Source organism: Haemaphysalis longicornis, unplaced genomic scaffold (assembly GCF_048455015.1).
Source record: "Haemaphysalis longicornis isolate Haplotype H1 unplaced genomic scaffold, Haemaphysalis longicornis Haplotype H1 scaffold_1, whole genome shotgun sequence".
Lineage (NCBI taxonomy): Eukaryota > Metazoa > Arthropoda > Arachnida > Ixodida > Ixodidae > Haemaphysalis > Haemaphysalis longicornis.
The window spans coordinates 377,255,682-377,270,728 of record NW_027526203.1 but is presented as its reverse complement, the minus strand read 5'-3'; the positions used below and the strand labels follow the sequence as shown (position 1 = coordinate 377,270,728).

Below are 15,047 nucleotides of genomic sequence, written 5' to 3'. Positions count from 1 at the left end.
CAGAAATTTTACCTCAGCTAGAAACTTAAAAACACGTTGACGAGGAAACATTGGTTCGTCGGCTAAAAAGTATGAAGGGTGCTGTGGAATGTGTCGTCTGTATACTTCAGGGAAATGTTAGTGTCGTGTTGTGTTAAGTGCCTTGCATTGAATGAGGATGTGGATCACGGATTTAAAAGAGCCTAGCTAATTCTGGTGGCCACGACTGATTTTTTATAGCTGCTTAATAATTGCTTCTAGTTATATTCTTGCTTTATTTGCTCAGCTTATCATGCGTCTTTACACACTTGACCGCATGCACTAGGCCTTTTCCAAATGCTGGTGCTAAGCATTGGGAGTGGTGTTTAGGCGATTCTTGGCTCTCGTGCGAACACTGTGCAGAGTAGTTGCTGGCGTGTAGAAAGAACAAATTGTTTGTACTACGTATGTGCAATATCGGTCAAAGTACCCATCCCATTTTAGTGCTCATACCCGCCCCCCTCGAGTCTGATACTGCATAATGGACCTCTCCCTGTATGTAAACACCGTGACGTCACGAAGCGCACGTGCGCGACGGGTGGCGCCTGCTGGCGGCCGCGAAATGCGGCTTCGGTTGGCAGAACGCGCCTGCGCCGCCGGCCCGGCCTGGCCGCGCGGTGCCCGAAAAGAACGATGTGCCGATGGTTCGGGCCGTCGCTGGCCGCCTACATTACAGGTGGGGGTCTAGCTATCCTAGCTGCGGACGTCGCACCTCCATGTAGCTTTCTGCACCAACAACCTCCGCAACACTTTCGTATATGACGAGTGACGCTTTCGGATAATCAGTGCGTGACAGCATTAACGAGTCATTCTGAAGATTGGTGCGTTTGCGACGCGTTCCAAGAATGTTTTGTTATGATGCTTTATGTTAGGACACATACCAAGGAAAGCTCATTCATTGTTGTTTTCGAGGTCCGCTTAAGCTGAGCGCGCTGTCTCAGGCAGTGTATACGCTCCCTGTTCTTGGTATCTCTGCGTCCCCCGGATACAGTGGCTTACGAACGATTTCATGTCGAGGGGGGAAAGGAAAGGTAAAGCATGAAAAGATTAAAAAGAAGGCAAAGCATGAAAAGATTAAAAAGTAAAATTAGCAGCAACAAAACAAAAATATAAAGAGCAAAAACCAAAAATTATATATATAAAATTATCGCGATGATGTCGTGCTCTACGTAGGTGACCGATTGCTTTGCTACATTTTTCCCCAGTAAAATCGCGAAACGGCTCATCGCCATTGTGAGAGTAACATAGCAGCCACATATTGTTAGTGCGTATAGCTTGCGACAGTGGCACTGAAATAATTATCCGTACTCGTTATTTCATGATAGTTAAAGTTAGTGTCCTTGTACACCCGCTGAATTCGCCGTCGGGAGGCCGCAACAAAAGAATACATTCACTGAGTCCGTTCACTTAGGGCCAACAGATATCGAGTTTTTTCGAGACGCGTGAGCGGCCCATCTCACGCCCAAGGCATGATGCTACATGCATGTGAGCACGGCAAGCATGTCAGTTTTGCCGCGTCCTCAAGGCATAATACTATTGATCAAGGTAAAACTTTATTGCATTTACAAGCAATGAATTTCGTTCGTCTTGAACAGATCTCCCCATACAACCAAACTCGTCGTGGTCGATTTGGCGGCAGGCGGCTATCGCGGATACTTCTTCGAAACATTTATTTTGCGTAGCTATTGCAGGTCAGGCATTCATTGTATTTTTAATACAGTACTCTATCTCATCAAAACATGACAATATTTACCAGCAAGAAAGTTTCCATCTGACCCCAACCCCCGGTACTATTTCTGCTGGTACTACATGATAGCAGATGGTTAACTCTTTCGCTACCGCAAAAAATTGACCAATTTTTAGGGGTTCAAGAAAACATTTTTTTTCCTGCTAAAACATTATTTAGGCACTAATTGCAGGAGCACAAAATGCCGATTATTTAACGGCCTTTCCAATAACACCAGTTTTTTAAAGGTTTTCATATATCATAGTTGTGAAAAAAAATATCAAAATCATAATTTTTGTCAAGTTGCCGAAAAAAAATGATAAAAAAGGAGTTGTGTATATCAAACCACCGGTAGTAGCAAAGAATTAGAATATACATTTTGTAGGGAAACATTTCAAAAACACACCCTAAAAAAAATGTCGACTTGCGCGGAACAGTTTTTCAGATATAAAAAAAAAATGTTAGCACGCACGGGGCTCGTGTCATGCGGTGAAGCCCAACCTCCAATTCAAAATGTGAAATTTCGGGTGGTTCCCTGGAATAAATCTGGCGGTTTGACGTTATCAGAGGCACCAATTTGCCCCCACATAACGTAAAAACATCTTGTCAATGGCTGACTTTGCATTTACAGCGAGCACAATATTTGGGACAAGCATGCGATGCGGAAAAAAACATGCATGAAGTTGAAAACGGAACGCCGTGGCTGATGCTTGTTGTCGTTCACGGTCAGTTATCTCTCAAAACATAAAGCTGAGCTTTATTATCACATTCTTACTCGCAATTGTAGCCTTGCTCGCAAAAATGAGGTACGATGAGCTAGAACGTGCCCTGCGATCTTTGGCCGAGTAGCAGTTGCGCGCTAAAAAAGATCAACACAACGAGCCTCCTCTATTGCAGCGCCACCTAACATTTTTCAAATGAAACAGTACAAAAACTTATCAGAGACTCCGTCCGAATAGACAGTTCAACTAAGCAGCAACATTAGACACCCGGATATACCCTCGCATGGAAACGAAACAGGAAGGCGAACAGCTGGCAGTGTAAGGCCGGTTTGAAGCGCTGTCTTCGGCGGAACAGATATCTTGCGACTGGGTGTGACCTTTTGACTTGCATCTGAAGTTCTTATCGCAGAAATCGGGTTAGGGTGGGGGGAAATCAGGAGCGGCGTGCTTTGTTCGAGGATCAGTCGCGGACGCTTCAGGCGCCATGGCAGGTAGCCTTGAAGTTGGGTAACTGCGTAGTAGCGCTAAATATGAATTTCGCGATGCAGAAACGAAACCGAAACTGTTGGAAACTGTTTGCGAATGGTCCTGGGGTAAGTAGAACTACCACAGTACTTAGAACAACTTGCGCAAAGGCAATAAAACTGCCTAAAATCATAAAGTAGCTTTGCAACCAGGCACTGCTTGACATTTTCAGCCGATTTCTGGGATTATTACTGTCAGAGCGCGAACCTGACGATTGAAAATCGTTTGCTAGTTCCCCATTCACGCCCTGATAGCAAAAAACAAGCGCTGGTGCAGAGTAATTACGAGTTGCACGCATTCTTCGTTGGTAGCCGTGACGCGTGATGACCACGCCCCTTTTCCACTCCCAGGTGATTCAAAAGCGTGTCAAAAATCACGTTTCCGTTGCAAAAATGAAAACAAAACTGATTTTGAAAGGCCATTTTCTGATCTAACTCCGAACAGCTTTACTTGTTCGAGAAACGCCTGGAACGCTATGAAAAAGCGCTCCCAAAAGTATCGATCAAATTGATCGATTTTGATAGGCGCGGTAGCGAAAGAGTTAATAAACAGCATCATTTCATGGCAGTAATCAGCGCGGACTGCTAATGTAGACGATATGACTGCGCTTTGAAGAACAGCAGAAGTTCGAGAATGAGAAACGTTGCTATGAGTAAGAGCGGACGATGTCGCTGCTTGGGCTGCTAGCCTCTTCGGCGCATTGCGCGCATCCACAATACCTGCCGAATTTACCTGTTTGGAGACACGGCAAAGCCTGATGCCGCTGATTTTGCTCGCACGATTTGCTTAGCCGAGAGCACAGCAACCCACCGGCATCAGAAAACCGAACACATAAACACAAACTCCACTTTTGCGCGTGTCTAATGCAGCCTCACTGCATACGCGCCGCGCGCGGGTCCGAATGTTTTGCCAACCACCCTCCCGGCCACACCCAGCACGTGCGCTCGCCGTGACGTCACGGCCGCCGCATGACGTACCCCGGGAGAGGTCCATTCAGCCACAGAGGACGTTTTTTTCCGGATTAAGAGAGTCCATTGTAACGGCCGTAGACTGTATATGCTGGCTTGATATTTAACATGGTTATAGGGCTTTCGCAGTAACAATGCTAAAATTGCTGTTGTGGCACATTTGCAGTAAATGATCTCTCTGGAGCACAAAAGGGTATCAAGCATTCTAATATTTTCAAGTAGATAAAACAACATTTGGGTAAAAATGAATGGCATAACATATTGACAAGTTTGAACTTTGGTCCCACAGGCAAAAACAGACTGTGCCTTTGTGCTCAGGGTGTCAAAATACCCTGTGTGCACAAATAAAAAAGGGAAAATGCCTGGAGATCGGTATTTAACCCCAACCCTAGTACCATGCAGCACACTCTCTGCCAGTGGAAGAACTGTTCTGTGGCCACACTGGGCTGCACTTATTTTTTCTTCCCTATGTTTCTTTTTTTTTATATATATAATCAGTATCGTGGGCTCAGTGCATATCAGTGCATCTCAGCCGATGCATCTCAGTGCATCTCAGCAGATAAAAGGCCCGAGGAAGAAAGGGTGAACCCCCGATGAAGGCGACATGATAAAGAGACGCAAAGCCACGAAAGAGTGGTGGCACACTCATAAACAGCTTGCAGGCAAAAAGGAAAAAAGGAAGCGACAAATAGAGTAGTACGCTGCATGCCTCGCATTAGAGTCTTGAGTGACTGTCTACACTGTCCACTGCCTCCAACGCCCGCATGCTCAGCATGAAGTCTGGCAGCGCCGCATTAGGAGGCATGAGTGGTAAGCGGCAGCAATAATTTTGCCTCTCAACACTGCACTGTGAAAAAAAAATTTGTCTTCAGGCTCCTCAATGTTGAAATTATAAATGATTTGTTTTATTATATCGTGGGTAAATGTAGACTACTTTGTGACGGTTACCACTGTAGTAGAATTTGCCATATTGGAATTTAACTCTCCAACAAACAATGCAGAAAAAAAAAAGGAAGTGTTTTGATATGGTTATTTTTACAGGACCATAGGCACTGATATACAATTGCCACTGATATAAACAAAACGTTGGTATGGATAGTGAACTCACATTTCATTCGGTATATGCAGATACGTCGCCCAGTAGTATGGAAATTTTTCGAACTGGTACGTATAGATAAGGATAAGCACCAGCATTGAGTAGATGATCACGGTCAACCAAAAGCCATACATGACTTTGATCCACAGCTGGTACGAAGCCTGCAATGAAACAAGGACGAGTGTCCATGAAGGCCAGGGCTGCAAAGCAAGCTGACGAGCAAATGAAGTCTTCCCCACCTGCTCCCGACGGAACAACTGCTGTACAAGCATCAAGGGGACCGAATGGCCCCCTCAGAAACAGTTGAAACTTATTAACTCAAGGATACAGTACAATGAGGAAGGAGTTCCCTCTAAAATATTAGGGGTTTGTGTCAATATAAATACTACAGAGGAACAGAAAGAGGCCATCCTTTTTTTTTTGCGTCCCTGACTGTAGTCCCTTGCATCATTTATTCCATGCATTTCACAATACTTGTGCCCAGTGAAAAAACCCCAGATTTCACTTTCCCATTTATTTAGCAGCAAGCTGCTCTACGATACTCAACGCAATAAACATTATACACGTAGTCTATATACAATCTTGCCTTGGCATAGCACCTGGCTAAACTTAGATTGATTGTAGGATTTAACGTGTCGGCGCAACGCAGGCGATGAGGCGCACCGCAGTGGAGGGCTCCGGATTAATTTTGATCACCTGGGGATCTTTAACGTGCGCCGAAATCTCGTACACACAGGCGTTTTTGCTTTTTGCCTCCATTAGAAAAGTGGCCGCCGCGACCAGGAATTGAACCCGCGTCCCCGTGCTCAGCAGCGCAATGCCTTAGCCACCGAGCCACCGCGTCGGGTCTGGCTCACCTTAGGACCACAGTGTTTTTACATCAAATGAAATGGCTTTTAAATAGCCTTACTAAATATTATGCCAACCTAGACCCATTCTGTGTTCAAATGAATCTGAAAATTACCACATTCTAGTGTGGAGAATTCTTAACCTAATGTGATCTAGCTGGCAGTCCGCCTACTATTTAAAAAAAGAGTATTAAATTTTAGAGATGCGCAAATATTCAAAACTTCTAATGCTTAGCAATGAATGTTTGCTATTCCATTTAGTTTGCAGCACAGTTTTATTCTTCGAAGTATCCGAAATGCACGAATTGAGCTATAGAAGTTGGATCTGCTACACGACATGCAAACTTTCGAGCTTCACCGCACAGCACGCCCCTTTATGTTGGCTTCATCACACACCGCTGAAGCTGTGCAAAAAAGCCGAACACGTATAAATCTTGTGCAAAACGACAGTATGCTAACTCTGGTGTATGTTAGCAGATGTAGTATGCTACCTGTGTAAAATTTATAAGCAAGACAGAAGTTTCTTGTCAATACTGTAACATGAGTGAGAAATAAGGAGTTATCCCTCATTGGATGCAGTAAGGCCATACCAACCACGGACATGATTAGCCTCCTTTCAATGACTGGAGGGATGGCAGCCAGTGAAGTATACTTGCTCTATTCCAAATACGTACGCTTGAGAAACCTGCATTTGTTCATAGCAATATGTGCCAAAATCTTGTTCCACTACTTTATCATCTTGTCGCAATATTATGTTTTTAATTTTTGTACTATTTTTACATCAAGCACTAGTACATGAACCTTGAGATGTTTAGTCCCGACTGTGCAAGCACTCCTAACAGCAGAGCTGTTTAAGCTTTTAGTTCCACCGTCGGGCATTACCAGAAAACTAGGGCCAGCTGAGCACACGCGAGCACGCGTCTCGTAAGGAGCATCCGGTGTCGTCTTCGCTTGCACGTGGGCTTGCACCACGTGAGGAGGTTGCAAAACCAAACCAAAACAAACAAACAAACAAAAAAGAAAAAATACCAAGCAAATGTGAGTGTGTGCCTTGTGAGGAGCGCCCGGAGTCAGCCAGCTCAACGTTCGAAAGCACTCTGCTAGTGCTCGTGGCGTAATCTCTCGCGTGCTCATCTCCTCGCCAGTTCATGTGGGTTCGCGCCTGAAGTGGGGAGCACAGACACTGAGTTTGCGAAGCTGGTTGCCGTGGGTTTTAGCATGTGCTAATGTGGTCCACTTTGGGAGAGATGTGAAAGCCTGCGGACAAAACGATCCGGGCCTGCCACTCGTGCAGACCCTTCAGCGGCAAGTTTGGAAATCCATGCGAGGTGCAACAGCCAGGTCTCCGATGAAGGAAGAGGGGCTGCCAGCTCTGCTGTTTCTCGAGCCATGCACTACAAGTGCAAGCTGCGCTGTTTATTTGTTTTGTAGATATGTTTTAGAAGCTTTATACACACTAAAATGGAAGTACCTGTATTAGAAAATATTCCATTCCCATACAGTTTTGCTATTTGTATTCAATTCACAGACACGAAGCTGATATTTACACACCTCTATTATTAATGTTGTATCAATCGATTCGTACTAACGTATCTGGTATCGATGTTTCAAACTACGTAGCAACCTATCCATATACTATTTTGGCAACAACCTTAAAAATATATAAGCTTAGCAGGACAACATTTTCAAGCAACTCATTCGGGCACATAGTTAGCTTTGAAGTTCATGCTTTGTGGCAAAGCAGTGCCAAAGATACGTGCAAGAGAGCGAGAGAAGTGTCCGAGGCACCATCCTCTCTTGGAGGGACGATGCCGTGCAGGGCACCCACCTGGAAGACTAGGATGAAGAAGAGGAAGAGCAGCATGTAGGCGATGCGGTAGAGGACCACCTCGGTGCCCCCAAGTGATATGACCATCAGCATGATGGCCACCACCCAGATCCAGTAGCGCGTCAGCCACTGCTGCACCAGGTTGCCCAGCCGGCGGCCGTACAGCTGCGTGCCTGGACCCAGGCTGGCCGCACCCATGCTCATCTGGCGCCGCAGCTCAGCTGTCGGGCAGTGGTGGGGAGGGGGAGGAGGAGAGACCACAAGGGCACTCCACTCGCACCGTGTCCTCTGAAGGCACAGTGCGTGGCAAGGACCCACCAGAGGCCAGCAAAGAACTTTGCTAAACGCAATGACAGGCACTCCGCTGCCCCCTTTGTGGACGCCAAAAGCCCCACACGTAAGGCTGTGGGAGTGCGTCAGAACAGTGCTGGCCATTCAGGCCACTGTGCAGTTACAGTGTAGAGTATCGAAACTTCAGGCTCAAATGGCAAGAAATGGCAGCGCCCAGAAGACTATTCCTCAACATTAACAAGGGCTCCCACTCTCGCATGCTTATGTACAGCATTCGTAATTGGCCACTCACCAATTCCACCAGAAGGAGGCGTCCGCTGATGCTCCACATATTGGCGCAACGTAATCCAGAACATTATGGTGTACAACGTCTGGTACCCCAAGAGGAGAAGAGCACGCATTACCACCACTTCCAGCGATGCATTCCCACCCAAGGAATTGCACAAACGCAAACAGCAATTCCCACACACCTTGACTGCCAGCGGCTGGTACGAGTCGTGGCCGTATTTGAACAGGCCCACCTGGGCCAAGTTCACTGCGTTAACCTGAGGCGGCAGCTCTTCGTCAGTCAGGTCGAGGCTGTACACGTACTGCAGCAGCAACAGGAGCTCGGCGTAGGCCACCAGGGCAGGCGAAGACCGCAGGCACGCCAGGCGAGAGCTGACAAACAGAGGACGGCACATCAGCACTACCCACTTCGTGGCTCGTCCAGTGATCAGAAAACAAGTCAACCACAAGTTGAGCAAATCCCTGCTTCACTTCATATCCATCTCGGGAAATGGACCATTGATGACGAGCTTTAAAGCAAGTAGCTCGGGATACTCTAAAGCCCAGTATAAAATGCATTACACAGTAATTTAAGAAGGCAATGCAGTGACACTGCAAATACTAGAAAAATTTATTACAAAAAAAAAGAGAGAACATGACTACACACTAACAATAGCAACACTCACTAATAAAGCCCCATACACTGCTAATATACGTGCTATTAACCAAGAATAAGCTTATTAAGAGTCTAGGAAGATAATTTGAAGATATCTTGTATTAAATAATTATTCAACATAGTCAAAATAAACGAAGTAAAACATGCTGCTAAGCCAGCTGGTGCAACTAAACAAGGACAAAGAGGCAATACATAATGGCCCACTTCGTCCTTGCCTAACTGCACCAAAATTTTGTAATTTGTAAGGTCTAATCTTGTTAGCTGCAATTATCGCCGATTTATGAAACACTCCCATGTTGTGTATGCCTACAGTCAAAGGTTTTCTTTAGGTTTAGACTGTAGTTCAACAGGACTTATCAAAGAAGTCAGAGATGCATAATGGAAAAAACCTCACGAAACATAATTGATATTTAAGGGTAAGATGACGGGAAGAACTGTAAATCAAAAGAACACGATCTGCAGCAGCTAGCCTAATTGCTTTCTTTTGCAGCAAGAATAATTGCTTAATGGGACACTGAAGTGATTACTAAACATTGTGGGATTACTAGCAAAAATTGTATTCTGGAGTCTCTAGGCCATGTTTCAACCGCACTCACTGCGTTTACGCGACTTTATTCAGTAGAAAAATATCAATTTGAAAATGCTGCCCTCCTCTCTGCGTACTCCTTGGCCATTTCCTATGATGTTTCGTATAACATCAAAACAAGATGGCTTGGCTCGACTGCACTACTGCACGGCTCGCCGACCTTCCGACAGAATCGGTCAGCCCAGCCTGTGGCCAGCCGGTGGCCGGTGGCCAGCGGGTCGTCGTAACTCATTCGCTCAGTTGAAACTAAGCCACAGCACATTTGTGCCAGGAAGAACGTGCCTTTAATTTGTTATCTTGGAGACTGTACCAAGCTCTAAACCCAAGTCGCACCACACAAGTGCACATGCGACGCTTCGCTGACTGGCACGCTAGTAGACAAATCTAAGTCCAATTGAAGGTGGGAGAAGAGTCAGCAAAGTTAACATAGGTACGAAGGAATTAAAATCAACCGAAAATTTTATTGCACAGCATAAAAACAGGGTGCGGGAGGCACTTTTTGCGCTGGGTGCAGTAGCACAGCGGTCAGCAGCACGACAACACATCTGCAATGTTTTCCGTCTAAGGAATGCAGTCGCTAGACATGAGATATTGTGGGAATATGAGGGACACTTACTGCACGAGCGCTATAGAAGAAATAGTCATCTAAGCTGCTTGAAATGCTAAAACTAAATAAAAATGTAAACTGGCCATACATTACATATTTCATATTTCCGCCTCTGGCATCGCTGACTTCTGGCCGCGTGGTCTGGTGCACTAGGTATATTGTTTTGCAAGGCGCAAGTTCGAATCCCCAATAGACTAGTGCACGTTTTTTTTACGTCGATTTATTTGTTTTTGGGCAATGTTTTCTGTACTGAATTTGCCGTTTTTGCGCTGTAACGTTCATTTCTCCTCGAGCAAGTTCGCAGAATGCGTGCAGACCGACACGCTGGCTAGTTCTCATCGGTGTGGTGTGGTGTTGCCTTAAGCACCGACTGCTAGCGGGCACAGTCCTGAATCAGCCGACTCTTGGCCTGGTGTGAACACGCCTCTATAGAACGATACAGGCACGAGCCAGGCAAGCTCCAAAGATGGGGGAAAAGCGCATTGCATTTGAGTGTCTGCGGTGACGTGGAGGGTGTTCATCCACTGTGTATGCCTCGGCTAGTGATTGTTACGATACCCAGCCGTGCTGGCAGTTTTATCTGACTCATATTACAGCCGACAACATGGCAGAAGCATGTGGTATGCTGATTACTCAGATATCTGGAATGCCCATCCAACGATAACGTCGGATGCCGAGCATGTTGTTTCACAGAACCGAAACTGAAACTGGTTTGAATTATAATCCTGGACATCGTCCAATCACGTAGCACCTTGCATTGATGTGTCACTGCTGTTGGTGCGGCTGCTGGGAGCTGTGCATGGTAGTTTTTCTTCTTTCAAGTTTTATAAAATAAACACCACCTTATCGCCTGGATAAACGATAAAAAGTGTTTATTTGAGCCAGTCTACGCAGTGCAAGCAAAAACAGGAGCTTGACAATTCACTTCAGTGTTGCACGTTGTAAACCAAAAGATTTCTCAGGTCTGCTTACGTGCTTTGAAGGCGAAAGCCTGGACTGCTATTATGGTGGTTACTTTTTAAATATACGTCCACCCATTGACATAGAAGCCATGCCACTTTACCGTCCCTAATCCATCTTAATACACCTTACTAATCATTACTATCGATCACTAATCTACTTTGGTAATCATTAATCCTCTCTTACACACGGCTGGCATGCTTTGGTTCACTTCTGGCCTTCATTAGGTTTTTGTACTGTTGTGTTGACGCCGGGGTCATTCAAGGTCCCCTACCAATGAGACATGTACGGCTTTCATCTGAATAAGGTGACAACTTTAGGGGGACTGCAAACGGTATTGCACGGTAAATGACAAGGTTTAGTTTATGAGAGAAACGAGTCGAATCTTGAATGAATGAAAGCCAAAAGGGACAACTTTCCTGCAATGTATTTACGAGCTTGTACAGCCTCATAAATGTAGCCAGAACTAGGAGACTAGTTTGAATCTGTCAAGAAACTGTACACCATTGTTGTCAATAAGGGGTGGCTGGGTTGTGCTATTTTTCTTAAAGGCCAACTGCACTCAAATTTCACCTCAGCCAAATTTACTCTGAACAAACAGTACCTACCACTAAACCAACTGGGACATAACTGGTAGCCCCGTAAAATGCGTTGTTAATTAGTTACAAGCATTTAAAATAGCTTAGTCACAGGCGATGCTGCACCTGCCGGCGGATCGCGCAAACAGGAAGTTACATGGCGGCCGGCCTTGCGCTTATTCCTCCAGCCAGGCAGGCGAACCAATCAAGCTCCGCTGGGCGTGCTTCTCCTAGGACTGCGGCAAGGGTGAAGCGCTGCGCACAGGTTTGCCCCAGCCGGTCGGCCGCATGCCGCTGCTAGATCACCGACTGGGCCGGCTGGAGCGTCACTGCGGCCTGGCTGTAATGGCCGCGCTCTCCTCAATTTCGTTTTCAAAATCTCCAATTTTTGATGGTCGTTTGCGTCACGGATACACATATTTCAGCTGTCATATTTTGTATATTTGAGTCTTTTTAGGCACACTACACGGAAATAACGTTTTCCGGATGTTAAAATTTTGAAAAAGAGGCAGCTTCGAATTGTTTAAACCTGTGTTCAACCTTCCTGTTTTGAGAGTCGTCCAGACAGTCAGCCGTTTTGCGGTCCACTGTGCGAGCCAGCCGTTTGGATGTGCTTTGCACCAGACTGGACCAAGCCAGACTCGGACTGCGCATCACACGGCCCACGGACTTGGTCTGTCATGTGGATCGGCCTTGTGGGGACCACGTTTGTCCCCATGTCTTGCTTAGAGCTAGTAGGCCGGCGCCTCCGACAGGGCTGCCGCTGTCAGCGGCAAGGGCATGCCAAGCCTCGCGGGCTCTCACATGAGACGTGACGCACCCTCCTTTGCCGGTCGACGCGCCGGCCTGCCCTCTTAGCCCGCGAGCACCTTCCAACTCCCTGGGAGACTTCTCTCCCAAAGGGCATAAAACCGCGCACGGGGGCTTCCCCTGGGGCCTTTTCTCCATGCACAATTGAACCGCCCGGTCGCACCAGGAATGCTCCATTCCCCGACCACGAGGCAAGGCGAGTTTCCCCTCAGGAGACGAACCAAGCCGGCGGCCTATGACGGCTTATTGAGCTTGTGGGGACTCCATCCTCCATCCAAGCTCGGGACAGCCTCTCCCTTGTATATAGTGTACATTTGACCTACTGTGGAGTAAAGCGCACTTCATCGACTTCGCCTGCCTCAGAGCTCGTCTTTGGCACTGTGGTAATCCGGCAATAGTGGCGGTGGACAATCCCGCGCGATGGACATGTGCCGGCGGAGGATGAAGAGGTGGCGCGAGAGGAGCGAGGATGGACATGGCGGACTCGGCTGGGCGACGTGTGTGCAGCCGGATCGGCTGAGCGGTGTACCCTGGCGTAGCGGGACTCCAAGTAAAGGTGTGATCGAGGGGGCTCAGTGTCCTTTCTGGGGAACCGCGGCCGGGTGCAAGAACCCCGGTACCACATGTGGCGCCCTGAACGTGGGGCCGGCCGTGGTTCCTGGGAAGGGCATTGTGTTCTTCTTCCTCGTTTTTGTGTTCCGCGGCAAATGTGACCGACAGCTCGCTGAAGATGCGGTCAGACACGATCGACCTGGCGGACCAGTCTCTGGTGGTGGACATCTCGGATGCTCTCAGCGAGAGGGACAAGGTCAAGTTCACTGTCCACACCAAGACGACGCTGTCGGACTTCCAGAAGCCAAAGTTCTCTGTGCTTCGGCAGCACGAGGAGTTCATCTGGCTCCATGACGCCCTGGAGGAGAGCGAGGACTACGCCGGGATGATCATTCCCCCGGCCCCTCCGCGGCCGGACTTCGACGCCTCGCGGGAGAAGCTCCAGAAGCTCGGCGAGGGCGATGGCTCCATGACCAAGGAGGAGTTCGCCAAGATGAAGCAGGAGCTCGAGGCGGACAGCTGCTGACGACTGCGCCGGACACCACCCCCGCGGAGCAAGGCCGCGGACAGGACCTTGCCACGTTTGGACCTTCTGCAAGGACCCCCGGGTCTTAGGAGGCCACCTGTGGCACCGGTCTACTGCCATCCGGGCTGAGCCGTGGGAGTCCCTCGAGAGTGCCGACGCGACCCGCGGAGCAAGGCCCGCGGACAGGACCTTGCCACGTTTGGACCTTCTGCAAGGACCCCCGGGTCTTAGGAGGCCACCTGTGGCACCGGTCTACTGGCATCCGGGCTGAGCCGTGGGAGTCCCTCGAGAGTGCCGACGACTGCAGCCGAGGGCAGCCAGCGTCGGCCTTTTCTTCGGAGGGGGGGAGAGTGTGGTAATCCGGCAATAGTGGCGGTGGACAATCCCGCGCGATGGACATGTGCCGGCGGAGGATGAAGAGGTGGCGCGAGAGGAGCGAGGATGGACATGGCGGACTCGGCTGGGCGACGTGTGTGCAGCCGGATCGGCTGAGCGGTGTACCCTGGCGTAGCGGGACTCCAAGTAAAGGTGTGATCGAGGGGGCTCAGTGTCCTTTCTGGGGAACCGCGGCCGGGTGCAAGAACCCCGGTACCACAGCACCTTCTGGAGAGTTGATTGGACCCACAGCGGCGTCCACGCGGCGCCACAAGGGGTATTGTGGCTCTGGTGCTCGTGTCCTGGCCGACTAGCCCGCTAATACAGCCCATTTATAACCGCGAACCTCACAGCCTTTGAAAGACTGCTTTTTTAAAATTAAATGTGCTTCTAGATGGCCAAACAATGTTGACACAGCTGCAATTTAAAATTTTGGAGGTTTAACACACCGAAGCTACACGTGGGCTATGAGGCAAGCCACAGTGGAAGGCACCAAATTACTTTTGACCATTTCGGAATCTTTAACATGCACTAAAACATCAACATACAAGCGTTTTCGCTTTTAGTCTCCATTTGAAAAGCAGCCACTGTGGCCAGGATTGAACCTGTGTCCTTGGGCTCAGTGGCACAATGCCTTAGTGAACCACCAGGATGGGTGACAACAGCTGCAATGACAAGCCAGCTACTACTTGAAACTACTTGAAAGGATCATTCAGCCTCCCTTTGTTGGCTCCAGCCGAAAGTGCAAATTTGCATCACTTTTTTACAGCTGCAAAATAACTAGCAAAAGGCAGAAGTTTAACACAAGTGTTTGCAGAAACTGTAACACACACAGCTAGGTAATAGCCCCCCCTGAAACAAAACAGCCCATATGTCTTAAGAAAAGATGAGCTTTGCTTTTGCAAAAATATTTTCTGTTTTGAAGTCCTACTTGTTGCCAGGGAAAAAAAAAAAGCGATGAGCATTTACCCAATAGTCAGTAATGCCTTTCATCTGTGTCCTTAAACTACGGACTGTGATTTTCACAGTATCTTCCACAGCAACGTGGCCTGTGTCCACTGACAGAAACTGATAGTGTGCCCATTCAA

The 15,047-nt window shown here is 47.9% G+C and overlaps 1 protein-coding gene across 5 annotated transcripts in view; it reads right to left on the bottom strand.

Moving 5' to 3' along the window:
• The window catches only part of Piezo (piezo type mechanosensitive ion channel component), a 175,022-nt gene that overhangs the window by 115,192 nt on the left and 44,783 nt on the right, over nucleotides 1-15,047 (bottom strand). For all 5 annotated transcript variants that reach the window (XM_077686396.1, XM_077686399.1, XM_077686398.1 and 2 more), the window contains 4 exons: nucleotides 8,493-8,682; nucleotides 8,315-8,393; nucleotides 7,732-7,952; nucleotides 5,068-5,216 (listed from right to left, as the gene is read on the bottom strand). In XM_077686396.1, coding sequence (XP_077542522.1) covers nucleotides 5,068-5,216; nucleotides 7,732-7,952; nucleotides 8,315-8,393; nucleotides 8,493-8,682 — 639 coding nt within the window. The remainder of the gene's footprint in view (nucleotides 1-5,067; nucleotides 5,217-7,731; nucleotides 7,953-8,314; nucleotides 8,394-8,492; nucleotides 8,683-15,047) is intronic.